The sequence below is a fragment of the Labeo rohita genome, chromosome 20 (genome assembly GCF_022985175.1).
Source record: "Labeo rohita strain BAU-BD-2019 chromosome 20, IGBB_LRoh.1.0, whole genome shotgun sequence".
NCBI lineage: Eukaryota > Metazoa > Chordata > Actinopteri > Cypriniformes > Cyprinidae > Labeo > Labeo rohita.
Window position 1 is genome coordinate 4,412,656 of NC_066888.1, and position 12,136 is coordinate 4,424,791.

At 36.7% G+C, this 12,136-nt stretch overlaps 2 protein-coding genes across 4 annotated transcripts in view; both read left to right on the forward strand.

Moving 5' to 3' along the window:
* The first annotated feature begins 890 nt into the window (after positions 1–890).
* Positions 891–4,734, forward strand: exoc8 (exocyst complex component 8). Its single transcript, XM_051139517.1, has one exon. The coding sequence runs from the start codon at positions 1,025–1,027 to the stop codon at positions 3,077–3,079; it is 2,055 nt and encodes a 684-aa protein (XP_050995474.1). The 5' UTR covers positions 891–1,024; the 3' UTR covers positions 3,080–4,734.
* A 631-nt stretch (positions 4,735–5,365) lies between these two features.
* The window catches only part of LOC127182639 (E3 ubiquitin-protein ligase TRIM9), a 45,865-nt gene continuing 39,094 nt past the window's right edge, over positions 5,366–12,136 (forward strand). For all 3 annotated transcript variants that reach the window (XM_051138033.1, XM_051138034.1, XM_051138032.1), the window contains exon 1: positions 5,366–6,190. In XM_051138033.1, coding sequence (XP_050993990.1) covers positions 5,426–6,190 — 765 coding nt within the window. In that variant the 5' untranslated portion in view covers positions 5,366–5,425. The remainder of the gene's footprint in view (positions 6,191–12,136) is intronic.

Here is a 12,136-nt window from a genome sequence, read left to right on the forward strand (position 1 = left end):
CTTAATGGGCATAATGACATATTTCAAAATATATAAACATAAAATAAAGAAAATCAAATTTTACTCCATTGATAAAATGTTAACTTGTGGTAGTACTGAAAAATTGTATAATTTATAATTATAAGCTTTGTTTGCAATAAAGTGTATGAATTAAAATATACACTACAGGTCAAAAGTTTTTGAACAGTAAGATTCCTAATGTTTTTAAGCCTTACTTGATCTGAAGTACAGCAGAAACAGTAACATTTTAAAATATTTTTACTATTTAAAATAAACTGCTTTATGTTTCAATATATTTTAAAAAGTAATTTATTCCTGTGATCAAAGCTGAATTTTTTTTTTTTTTTGGGTGATGATCAAGTGATGATCAAAACATTTATAATGTTACAAAAGATTTTTATTTCAGATAAATGCTGTTCTTCTGTACTTTCTATTCATCAAAGAAACCTGGACAAATTCTATTCTACTGTTTCAACATAATAATAATTAATAATAATAATAATAATGATAATAATAAAACTATAATAATAGTAATGATGCTAAAAATTCAGCTTTGAAATCACAGCAATAAATTACATCTCAAAATATATTGAAACATAAAGCAGTTATTTATTTTAAATAGTAAAAATATTTTAAAATGTTACTGTTTTTGCTGTACTTCAGATCAAGTAAATGCAGGCTTAAAACAGTTATTATAAATATTTTATATTTATTTAGTTAATAGTATTTAGTTAATATAAATACTGAGAAACGTACAAACAACAACGTGCTACTAGATGTATACGCAATTATTATTAAAATATTTAAACATATTATAAGTGATTGACTTTTTGTTGTTGTGAACAGTATTTTGAAATGTTTGCGTTTCACGTGATGTGACGTCACGGGGAGTTGTCGTCGAGCGTTTCCTGTTGAGGAAGCGAACAGCTCTGCAGCTAAACTGCAATGACAGCCTGATTTTCACACATTTATCTTCACATTTGTCTTTCATTCACAAATATTCTTTAGCTTTATCATCGGAAAAATGGCAGACACTGGAAATCGTTTGCGTAAGCTGTTGGAATCCCCTAATTTTGATCCTCAATCGTACGTGAAGCAGCTCTCGCAGCAGTCGGACGGGGACCGGGATTTACAAGAACACCGTCAGAAAATACAAACGCTCGCCGACGAAACCGCGCAAAACCTGAAGAAAAATGTTTATAAAAACTACAGACAGTTTATTGAGACAGCCAAGGAGATTTCGTATCTTGAAAGTGAGATGTATCAGCTGAGTCACATTCTCACGGAGCAGAAGAGCATAATGGAGAGCATTACACAGTCTCTCCTCTCCACTGATAAAGATGAAGCAGCCAAAGAGATGCTCGCAGCCTTCCCAAAGGAAACTGAGGAGGTTAAACAAAGAACCCTAACCACTCTTTTGGAAAAAGTAGAGGGGTGCAAGAACATCATGGAAACCCCAGGCAGATATCTAGTCTATAATGGAGATCTTTTGGAGTATGACGCAGACAACATGTCACAGATCCAAAAGGTTCACGCGTTTCTGATGAACGATTGCCTGCTTATCGCAACTTGGTTGGCAAACAGACGCGGAGCCGTGAAATACAAATACAATGCGTTGTATGATCTAGAAAGCTTTGCTGTTGTAAACGTAAAAGACAACCCTCCAATGAAAGACATGTTCAAAATCCTCATGTTCCCCGATAGCCGCATCTTCAAAGCTGAGAACAGCAAGATCAAAAAAGAGTGGCTGGAGATTCTGGAGGAAACAAAGAAAAACAAAGTGGCGAAAGACAAACACAAAAAAGAAGAGGAAGTGCCAACGTCGCCGGTCAGACAGGAAGTGTCCACAAACCCATTTGATGAGGACGAGCCACTGGATTCGGAGGAACTGGTGGATCTGAGTCCCGAATGGATCCAGGAGCTTCCAGAAGACCTTGACGTGTGCATCGCTCAGAGAGACTTTGAGGGTGCTGTTGATCTTCTGGATAAACTAAATGAATATCTAAAGGAGCAACCAGTGAGCCCACGAGTGAAGGAGCTGAGGGGGAAGGTGGATGAGCGCGTTCGACAGCTGACGGAGGTTTTGGTGTTCGAACTCTCGCCTGATCGCTCGCTCCGTGGAGGACCTAAAGCCACACGGCGAGCCGTGTCTCAGCTCATTCGCCTGGGCCAATCCACAAAGGCCTGTGAGCTGTTTTTGAAAAACAGAGCGGCGGCTGTCCAAACTGCCATCAGGCAGCTTCGCATTGAAGGTGCAACGCTGCTTTACATCCAAAAGCTGTGTAACATCTTCTTCACAAGCTTGCTTGAAACCGCCAGGGAGTTTGAGACTGATTTCGCAGGCAACACTGGCTGCTACTCCGCTTTTGTGGTCTGGTCTCGTTCGGTGATGAAGATGTTTGTAGATGCTTTCAGCAAGCAGGTGTTTGACAGCAAAGAAAGCTTGTCTACTGCTGCAGAATGCGTGAAGTTCGCCAGTGAGCACTGCATGCAGCTGAGCGAGATTGGCTTGGATCTAACTTTCATTTTACAATCTTTACTTGTGAAAGACATAAGAGCGGCTCTCCAAAGCCAGAAAGACATCATCATAGAAGCAACCAGGCATCGTAACTCTGAGGAAATGTGGCGTAGGATGAATCTTATGACTCCTGAAGCTCTGGCCAAACTCAAGGATGAAATGCGGAGCTGCGGGATCAGCAGTTTCGACCAGTATACGGGAGAAGACTGCTGGGTCAACCTGAGCTACACTATTGTGGCCTTCACCAAGCAGATGATGGCCTTCCTGGAGGAAGGGCTGAAGCTGTACTTCCCAGAGCTGCACATGGTGTTTCTGGAGAGCCTGCGGGAGATCATACTGGTGGCGGTGCAGCATGTGGACTACAGCCTGCGCTGCGAGCAGGAGACTGAGAAAAAGTCCTTTATTCTGCAAAATGCATCGTTCCTGCATGAGACGGTGCTTCCTGTTGTGGAGAAGAGGTTTGAGGAGGGAGTTGGGAAACCAGCCAAACAGCTCCAGGATTTGAGGAAGAGCTCTCGGGCTGTCAGGGTCAACCCTGAGAGCACCATGTCCGTTGTTTAATAGAGATGAGTTCGGATGTGAATGAATGGGACTGCTAATGCACTAACGAGAGGTCTTCAAATCTCAATACATTTCACTACATTGCACTCATATGACTCATTTTTGATGTTGCGATACACTCCTAACCTCTCACACTCTTTAAAGGAATAGTTCACTAAAAATAAAAATTGTAATTTTTTACTCACCTTCATGTCAAACCTTATTGTTTTTGTACATAGAGCACAAAGAGAGAATTTTTTAAAATTCCTTTAAATCAAGCTATGGAAGCCTGTTTCCAACACAGAATTAAAGAAAAATGGTAATTGTGACTTTTTATCTCACAATTCTGACTTTTTCTGCAATTCTGAGAAAAATACTTGCAAGATATAGACAGAATTGAGAGATATAAAATGTTGTAAGCTGTAAAGTGAAAAAATTGTGAGTTTATATCTCATAATTGTGGGTTTATTGTTCACAATTCAAAGTTGTCAGAATTGCTAATAAAATTGAGAATCAAAATTGCAAGTTATCATCTACAATTCAGACTTTTTTCTTGGTATTTTGAATTTATACCTTCCAATTGCAACGTACAAACTCACATCTGCAAGTTTATGGACGCTTTTTCTCAGAAGTGTGAGAATTATGAAGAATTGTGGGATTTTTTTCTTCTGTGGCAGAAATAGGCTTCTATATTAAACCAAATGGCATAACAATTAGATTTCATAATATTAAGTGTATTAATAGTGCTTTGTAGAGAGATCGGCTGTTGGTTCTTTAATCATTTATGATGAACTGTATAAAGTAAATAAAAAAGTATTATTGCCCTACTAATTAAAATGTAAAGAATTACATTTCATTTGTCATTTCAATCAAACAAAAAGACAGATGTAAAGGTAAAAACACTTTTATTTATACTGATTTCTTTTAGTGTGTTTTTGTACACAAACTAGTAAACACTTTTTGTTAAAAAAAAAAGAAAAAAAAAAAGCAAGGTGCATTAAACTCACTTAAAATTAATATGTTGTATTCTTTTGATCCTGTGCTCCAGATGTCAAAGCTTTTAAATGTAGTGCCCCCTGGTGTACATGGAATTGTTCAATAAAAGTAAGGCACTGTTAAAAAAATCCCAAAGCCAGAGTCTTGACAATAACACAGAGTTATTAAAAATATTCCCCCTTCATCTGTTTTTTCTCTTTCATACTGCTGTTTCTGCTCTCTGCCAAACTTCATATCCATGATCAAATATTAACAAGGTATTTTTATATTGTGTTTTTATTGTTTTAACCCTCCCTGCACAGTATACCCACACAAATTTAAATTGACAAATAATAATATGAGAGAATATTTTAAGGTGTTGGCACTATTCATTAGATTTAAATCAATTTGAAACAATTATTTTAATGCATGCAAGAAAGTCTGACTGGATTATTTGATGCAGTCTGATTTGCACTGACACACAACATGGATGGTGGTTTTTCAGCATTCTAGATACACATCACCCTCTGGGTTATGACAGGAGTTCATTTTCTCTTGGCAGACCCCCAGCCTAATCTCACGGATCAGTCTCGCGCCTCTGAACAACACGACAGGCATGTGAGAAAGAACAATAGCTTGTGCCTTTGTGCCCCTGATTGTCAAAAAAAAAAATTTGAAACTGCACTATTAGATTACATTAAATGCTTTTTCGATACATGTGTTTTCTATCCTTTTTCTTAATTTTCTCTCTCTATTAAATTATATTATTAAAAATGAAAAATTCTTTGTTATTTAATATGAACTTTATGTATTTCGGGAAAAAAAAAAAAAAAAAAAAAAAAACATTTTTATGAATATAATATTTTCCCCATTACCAGTCATTAGACAACATGTGGTGTGGTGGAGTTATGGTGATGTATGTGTGATGAAGTGCTTATTAATTCTGTGCTGTAATTAAACTGAGTGGACAGGATGAACTGCAAGCAACCCGATGCTCGCTGTGAAAAATTCCTTGCCCTAATTATTTACGGTCATTCACAGAAATAGGCAACTGGTCAGCTCTCTCGGATGCCAGCACAATTACAACGGCTGTCCTCCTTTGACGGGGTTGTTTACACACGGGCTTCTTTAAATTGCAAATTAGGTTTTTTTTCCAAACCTATGACCCTTCAATACGGGACGAAAATACAAATTCTTCTCGCCGCATTTAATTAGCGGGATTACGGGATTTGTAGTTTTTAGGTGGTCAGCAGAAGCGGCGGGTATCAGCATAGGGACTACAACGCCCACAACCGTTCCCTCACTGCGCATGCGCGGAGCGGGTACGGGAGCTGTCCGCGTCTGGTAGTGCTGCTCTGATTTCATTGAACGGCTGCGCGTGTGAGTGGGTTTATGGACGCGATGGAAGAAGAACTGAAATGCCCGGTTTGCGGTTCTCTCTTTAAGGAGCCGATTATTTTACCGTGTTCTCATAATGTCTGCCTGGCGTGTGCCCGGAATATCATCGTGCAGACCCCGGAGGGAGAGACCCCTCCGCAGAACCGATGCTCCGGCACCTCGGACTATGACTATCTGGATATGGACAAGATGAGTATGTACAGCGAGACCGACAGCGGCTACGGCTCATACACGCCGTGCCTGAAGTCTCCCAACGGTGTGCGTGTGTTCCCGCCGGCGCTGGTCCACCGCCACTGCTCCATCACCTGCCCGCTATGCCACCGCAGCGTGTCCCTGGACGAGCGGGGGCTCCGGGGATTCCAGCGCAACCGACTGCTGGAGGCGATTGTGTCCCGCTACCAGCAGAGCCGCGCCACCTCGGTCAAATGCCAGCTGTGCGACCGCAATCCGGTGGACGCCACGGTGATGTGCGAGCAGTGCGATGTGTTCTACTGCTCTCCGTGCCAGCAGCGCTGCCACCCTTCCCGCGGACCGCTGGCCAAGCACCGGCTGCTGCCGCCGACTCAAGCGCAGGCGGGGAACGCGCAGCCGGCAGGCGCCTCCGCTCGCAAACAGGCGACTTGCGTGGATCACGAAGCCGAGAACTACAGCATGTACTGCGTCAGCTGCAAGACCCCCGTGTGCTACCAGTGTCTGGAGGAGGGCAAACACGGCAAACATGACGTGAAGCCCCTGGCCGCCATGTGGAAACAACACAAGGTAATTAACACTGTGACACTGTGGCTGTACCATGTAGTACAGTGATGCTACCACATGGCAAACCATGGTACTTTTTAAAATTCATGTTACAACATGGTATGTTATTGTAAGGTACTTTCAAGAGTACCATCATGGTACTCATCTTGAATCAGTCAATCAACCAGTCAAACAAAGGTTGGTAGGTTACTCTTGCTATATGGTATCAACAAGTTCCATACAGTACAGTACACACTTAGAAGATATTATTTTTATATTGAACTTTTAAAGATTGTATCACTTGTGTTATATTTGGTTCCCTTGCTGTGGTTTCATAAAGTTTTTTTCTTTCTTTCTTTAGAATTTAATCAAAAGAACCAAAATAGTTCCAAAATGTTTATTTAGTGAAATAAAGTTGCAAAAAGAACCATTTTAGGTTCCCCCCCAAAAAACATTTCCCCCCCAAAAATATGAAGAATATTTTAATATTTTGAAGGCTCCATGAAAGTTAAAGGTTCTTCATTGAACTATTGATCAGGGTTGCCAGGTTTTCACAACAAAACCCGGCCAATTGCTACTCAAAACTGGCCCAATATAACATTATTGGGGTTGCTTCAAACCGCAGACATGAAACACAAACCGCGGCAACAGTGTTAAAGTAATTCCACGTAAAAACCATGGACTTGTCAACACTGCTATTGATACTAAAACTTTTTTTTTGAAAGTGTAAGTATATATATATATAACATCCTTTTCAGATTCCAAACATGAGATCATAACAATTTATAGATTATATTCTTGTGGTATTTCATGTATGTATCAATGAAACATATAGTCTATTTATCACTAAAATAAATTAAAATAACTGTAACACAGTCATCACAGTCATTAACAAGTCATTCAGTTAATTATTTTTTTCCAAAAGGTTGTTTTTTGTTGGCATTCAGTAAAAACTCAGAAAATTGTTCAATACTTTTCAATACTTCTCAATACTTTTACAGTTCCTTTTTTTTAGAACCTTGACATTCATTTAAAAATGTTTTTTTAATGTTTTTTTTAAATTCTCCTTTTGTGTTCCACATACATTATAAAAGTTTTATATGATGGTGAGTAAATAATGCCAGATTTCTTCAGTCCATTTTCAGAGTGGTGTTATTTGCATAACCTTGGAAGAGTATTCAGATATACTGAATAAGGAATAAAATCTATTCAATCTATTGAATATGATTTTCCGCTAATAAATGCATGTTCTTGTTAAAGTGCCGCAGGAGATGGTTCACATTTTTGGTTTAGACTACTGAAGTCAAAACAGTTCACACTTAAGCTGTGTCAGTACACACTCACACACACTGTCCACTCTTGGATTGTACTCGTGCTTGTCTCTTCCCCTTCAGCTCTGCTCTGTGTGTGTTATGTGTGTGAGTAGGTCAGTGTAAGTGCCTTATGCTGTACAGTATGTGTGTGCGCTGCTGTGGAGTGGCAGGGGGTTGTAGGAAATTGAGGAAAGCTTGTGTAGTGGATGGAGCGAGTCACGGTGTGTGTGTGCGCTGTTTTATTGTAGGCGGGGAGGAACTGTGTGAGTGTATATGAGTCAGTCTAAATTCTACCCTCCCGCTGGGCCTCTTTTTTTTGCTTCACGCACTTTAATGGATTCAGATGGAGCCGACAGAACAGATAATTTTGCACGTATTGCTCGAAGCTGTCAGACTGATCAATTAAATTAGAACACACCTTTAGCCCTTAATTTAGCCTCAATCTCTCTAATCCCACGTTGAGGCACTTTTGGGTCGTTATCATTAAAGTGGTGATTTTAGCAGTGTGCTAGTCATTTATGAAGCAAAAATGGGCTGTGAATTATGAAGATGGGACATATATGTTGATTTTAGTGAATAAAACATTAGGTTGGAGTTTAAAGTGCTGATATCTAATGATTCCCATCCATTTTGATACTTAAGAAGCAAGAAATCTCATCGCCTGTAAGATTTATTGCTGGATAACACATAACCTGCTGTGCTAGGAAATATACTGTATAAAGAGAGATGTACAGTATGAAGTAAAGATACAGGCTGATAAAATATTTTCTGATAAGCCTGAATCAGCCAACACATATCTTTTCAGATCTTTTTACAGTTTAAAATGAGAAATAAAATCAGGGTTTGAAAAGTGATATCATGTTACAATTATGAGAAGTCACAATTACAATAAATAAAGTCACATTGGGAAATATAATTAACAATTGCTAGATGTAGTCACAATTACAGTACATTAAAGTTGCAACGAAAAATAAACTCACAATTACAAAAAAAAAAAAAAACAGCAAACAGCACAATTATGAGTAATAAAGTCAAAATCTGGAAATATAAAGTCACATTGCAAAATATAAAGTTGCGATTAGGCTAAAGGGACAATTGTGAAATATAAAGTGACACTGTGAGATATAACGTTGCAACTGCAAGAAATAAACTCACAGTTGTGAGATATAGTCACACATAGTTTATATATTTAGATATAAAGTCATGTTGTGCAATATAAAGCCACAATTATGCTAAATAAAGTCGCATTTGTGAAAAATAAAATCACATTGTAAAATATAAAGTTACAATTATGCTAAATAAAGTCACAGATGTGAAAGATATAGTGACATTGTAAGATATAAAGTCGCAATTACAAGAAATAAACTCACAATTGTGTGACAAAGTCACAACTATTAAAAAAGTCACAATTATTTTGATATAAAGTCACGTTGTGCAATGTAAAGTCACAATTATGCTAAATAAAGTCACAACTGTGAAATGTATAGTGACATTGTCAGATATAATGTTACAGTTTCAAGACATAAAGTCACAATTTGTAGGTAAAAAAGTTACATTGTATAATATTTGTAAAAAAAATCACAACTATTTTGATACAAAGTGTATAGTGACATTGTCAGATATAATGTTACAGTTTCAAGACATAAAGTCACAATTTGTAGGTAAAAAGTTACATTGTATAATATTAAGTCACAACTATGCTAAATAAAGTTGGAATTGTGAAACGTAGAGTTACATTATGAGATACAAAGTCACAATTACAAGAAATAAAGTCACAATTGTGAGATATAAACTAAAAATTACAGAAAAAAATATTCACAATTTAATGATATAAAGTCACATCATGCAATATAAAGTCAGTTATTCTAAGTAGTCACATTTGTGAAACATACTGTAAAATCACATTGTGCAATATAAAGTCACAATTACAAGAAGTCATTATTATGAGATATAAAGTCACAATCATAAAAAATAGTCACAATTTGAAGATATAAAGTCACATTCTGTAATACAAAATCACAATTTTGCTAAATAAACTAAAATTATAACATAATTTTACAATTGCAAGAAATAAAGTCGCAATTTTGAGAAATTATTTTGCAATAAAAAGTAGAAATAATGAAAAATAAAGTCACAGTTCATTTTTTTGCATTTTTTTTTACTTGTGTTCACCTGTCACTACTTCAATTTGTTTAGAGCGTATTGATTTTGTATTGACTTATTTATTTCCCTGTGCCGTGCATGTATTTGAGGACTTTTAGATGTTGTATTGCTGTGGAACTCAGCTAAAGTCAATATACACACTCCTATAGTGGATTACTATTAGCTGACCCTTGACCTCTGAACTCTGACCCCTTCTTTAAACACTACCCATCACCCTGACCCTGACCTCCTACAGAGACATCTGTACTCTAAATAGTGCCGAGAGTCAAGAGTACGAAGAAATGTTCATGTGGCTATATACGTGTGCTGCAAGCAGATGGCTAGTTGTCACACTTTTTATTCCAGTGAGTACTGAAAAGCCTAGAATCCTTCAAGTCTTGGCTGAAAAGCTGCCGACACACACAAAAAGTGATTCAGGTCATCACATGACGACCTTACACTGAGAAAAATGATACTTTGGATCAACCTAAAAACTCAGATTTGTTGAAGTATTAGTCAAATAGATGTGTTTTGATTAAAAGCTTACATTTGGATAAATATTGATAAATAAAATTAAATGCATGGACGTCACCAAATTAACATATAAACAGAATAAAAATGGCTCTAGCATTAGTACACATAATATAGATGTCTTCTGTCAATGGAGAAACCAACAGCTGTCTATGTGTGGAAATGCCAATGGACGTTACTAAAATAAAATATAAAGTGAATCAAAATGAGTCTAGTGCCTAGACACATAATGCAGGAATGCCGTCTCTTGCCACACATATTCATAAATACAGTGTGTGGGAATAGCTGTGACCTCCTCCTCCACACACATTCATAACACGCAATGATGGTTTCGCCTCGCATGCACACACACGCACACACTAGCAGATCGAATGTAGGTTAGATGTTTCAGACTGAAATATGCAGTACCACTCCTCCATATGCCATCGCTGGGGACTGTGTGTGTATGTGTGTGTGTAAGGAGCCTTTTTCACGCTTTTTCCTGCCGGCTATCTGTGACCAAGGAAACAGCTCAGTAAACTCAGGCCACTGACTGAAGTGATCTTAATACAGACCAGACTTCAGCAAATAAGACATGGAAGCATACTGTATCTGGAACGTTTCTTGAAGAAATGGAAAAGGTTAAAAAAAGAAAAAATACGGAGATAACAGCTTACATTTTTTGACTTCTTTGACATTTGTGCAGACGTTTGTGCATCTTATCGACTATAAGTTTTATTGCTGGATTACACATAATAACCTGCTACATACATATACTGTATATAGAGAGGTGTACAGTATGAAGTAAAGATACAGGCTGATAAAATATTCTCTGTCAAGTCTGAATTAGCTTGATATATCTTTTCAGATCTTTTCCCAGTGAGATTGTATGGAAGCCTGTTTTAACCCTTGAGTAAAAAATAAACATCATTTTGAGATATAGTTTAAAAATAAGAAATAAAATTAGACTGTGAGATATATAGTAACATTGTGATATGAAGTCACAATTATGAGAAGTCACAATTGCAATAAATAATGTCACATGGTGAAATATAATTCACAATTGCGAGACTGTGAGATCCAAAATTACAGTGAATTAAATAAAGTTGCAATTATAAAAAATAAAGTCACAGCCATGAGTAATAAATTCACAATTTGAAAATATAAGTCACATTGCAAAATATAAAGTCACAGTTAGGGTTAAAGAACAAATTGTGAAATATAAAGTGATGTTGTGAGATATAAAGTTATCAGGAATAAAATCTTAATTATGATGTAATTACAAAAGAAAGTCACAATTTGTAGATGTAAAGTCACATTGTAAAATATTAAGTTATAGTTATGCTACAGAAAATCACAGTTGTGAAATACACAGTGACATTGTGAGTTATAAAGACAGTTGTGAGATAAAGTCACAATTATAAAAATGGTCACAGTTTGAATATATAAAGTCACATTGTGCAATATAAGGTCACAATTATGCTAAATAAAGTCACATTGTGAGATATAATGTTATAATTGCAATAAATAAAGTCACAATATGGAGATATGAAGTCACTCTGTTAAATAGTCACAACTATGCTAAATAAAGTTGTGATTGTGAAATTTACAGTGAAATTGTCACAGTTACACAGTTATAAGAAATAAAGTCACAGTTACAAGAACTAGTCACAATTGTGAGATATAAGGTCACAATTATAAAAAAAATAAAGTCACAATTATAAAAAAAATAAAGTCACAATTATAAAAAAAATGATCACAATTTGGAGATATAAAGTCACATTGTGCAAAATAAAGTAAAAGTATAATAAGATCATTTTACAGTTAGAAATAAAGTCACAGTTATGAGAAATAATGTTGTAATTGGGAGAAATAAAGTCACATTTACTTTTTTTCTGTGAGGTATAAATAGGCCTCCACAGAATGGAAAATTTGCTATGTCGTACTTGTGTTCATCTGTCACCACTTCAATTTGTTTAGAGTGTATTGGTTTGACTTTCAGCTA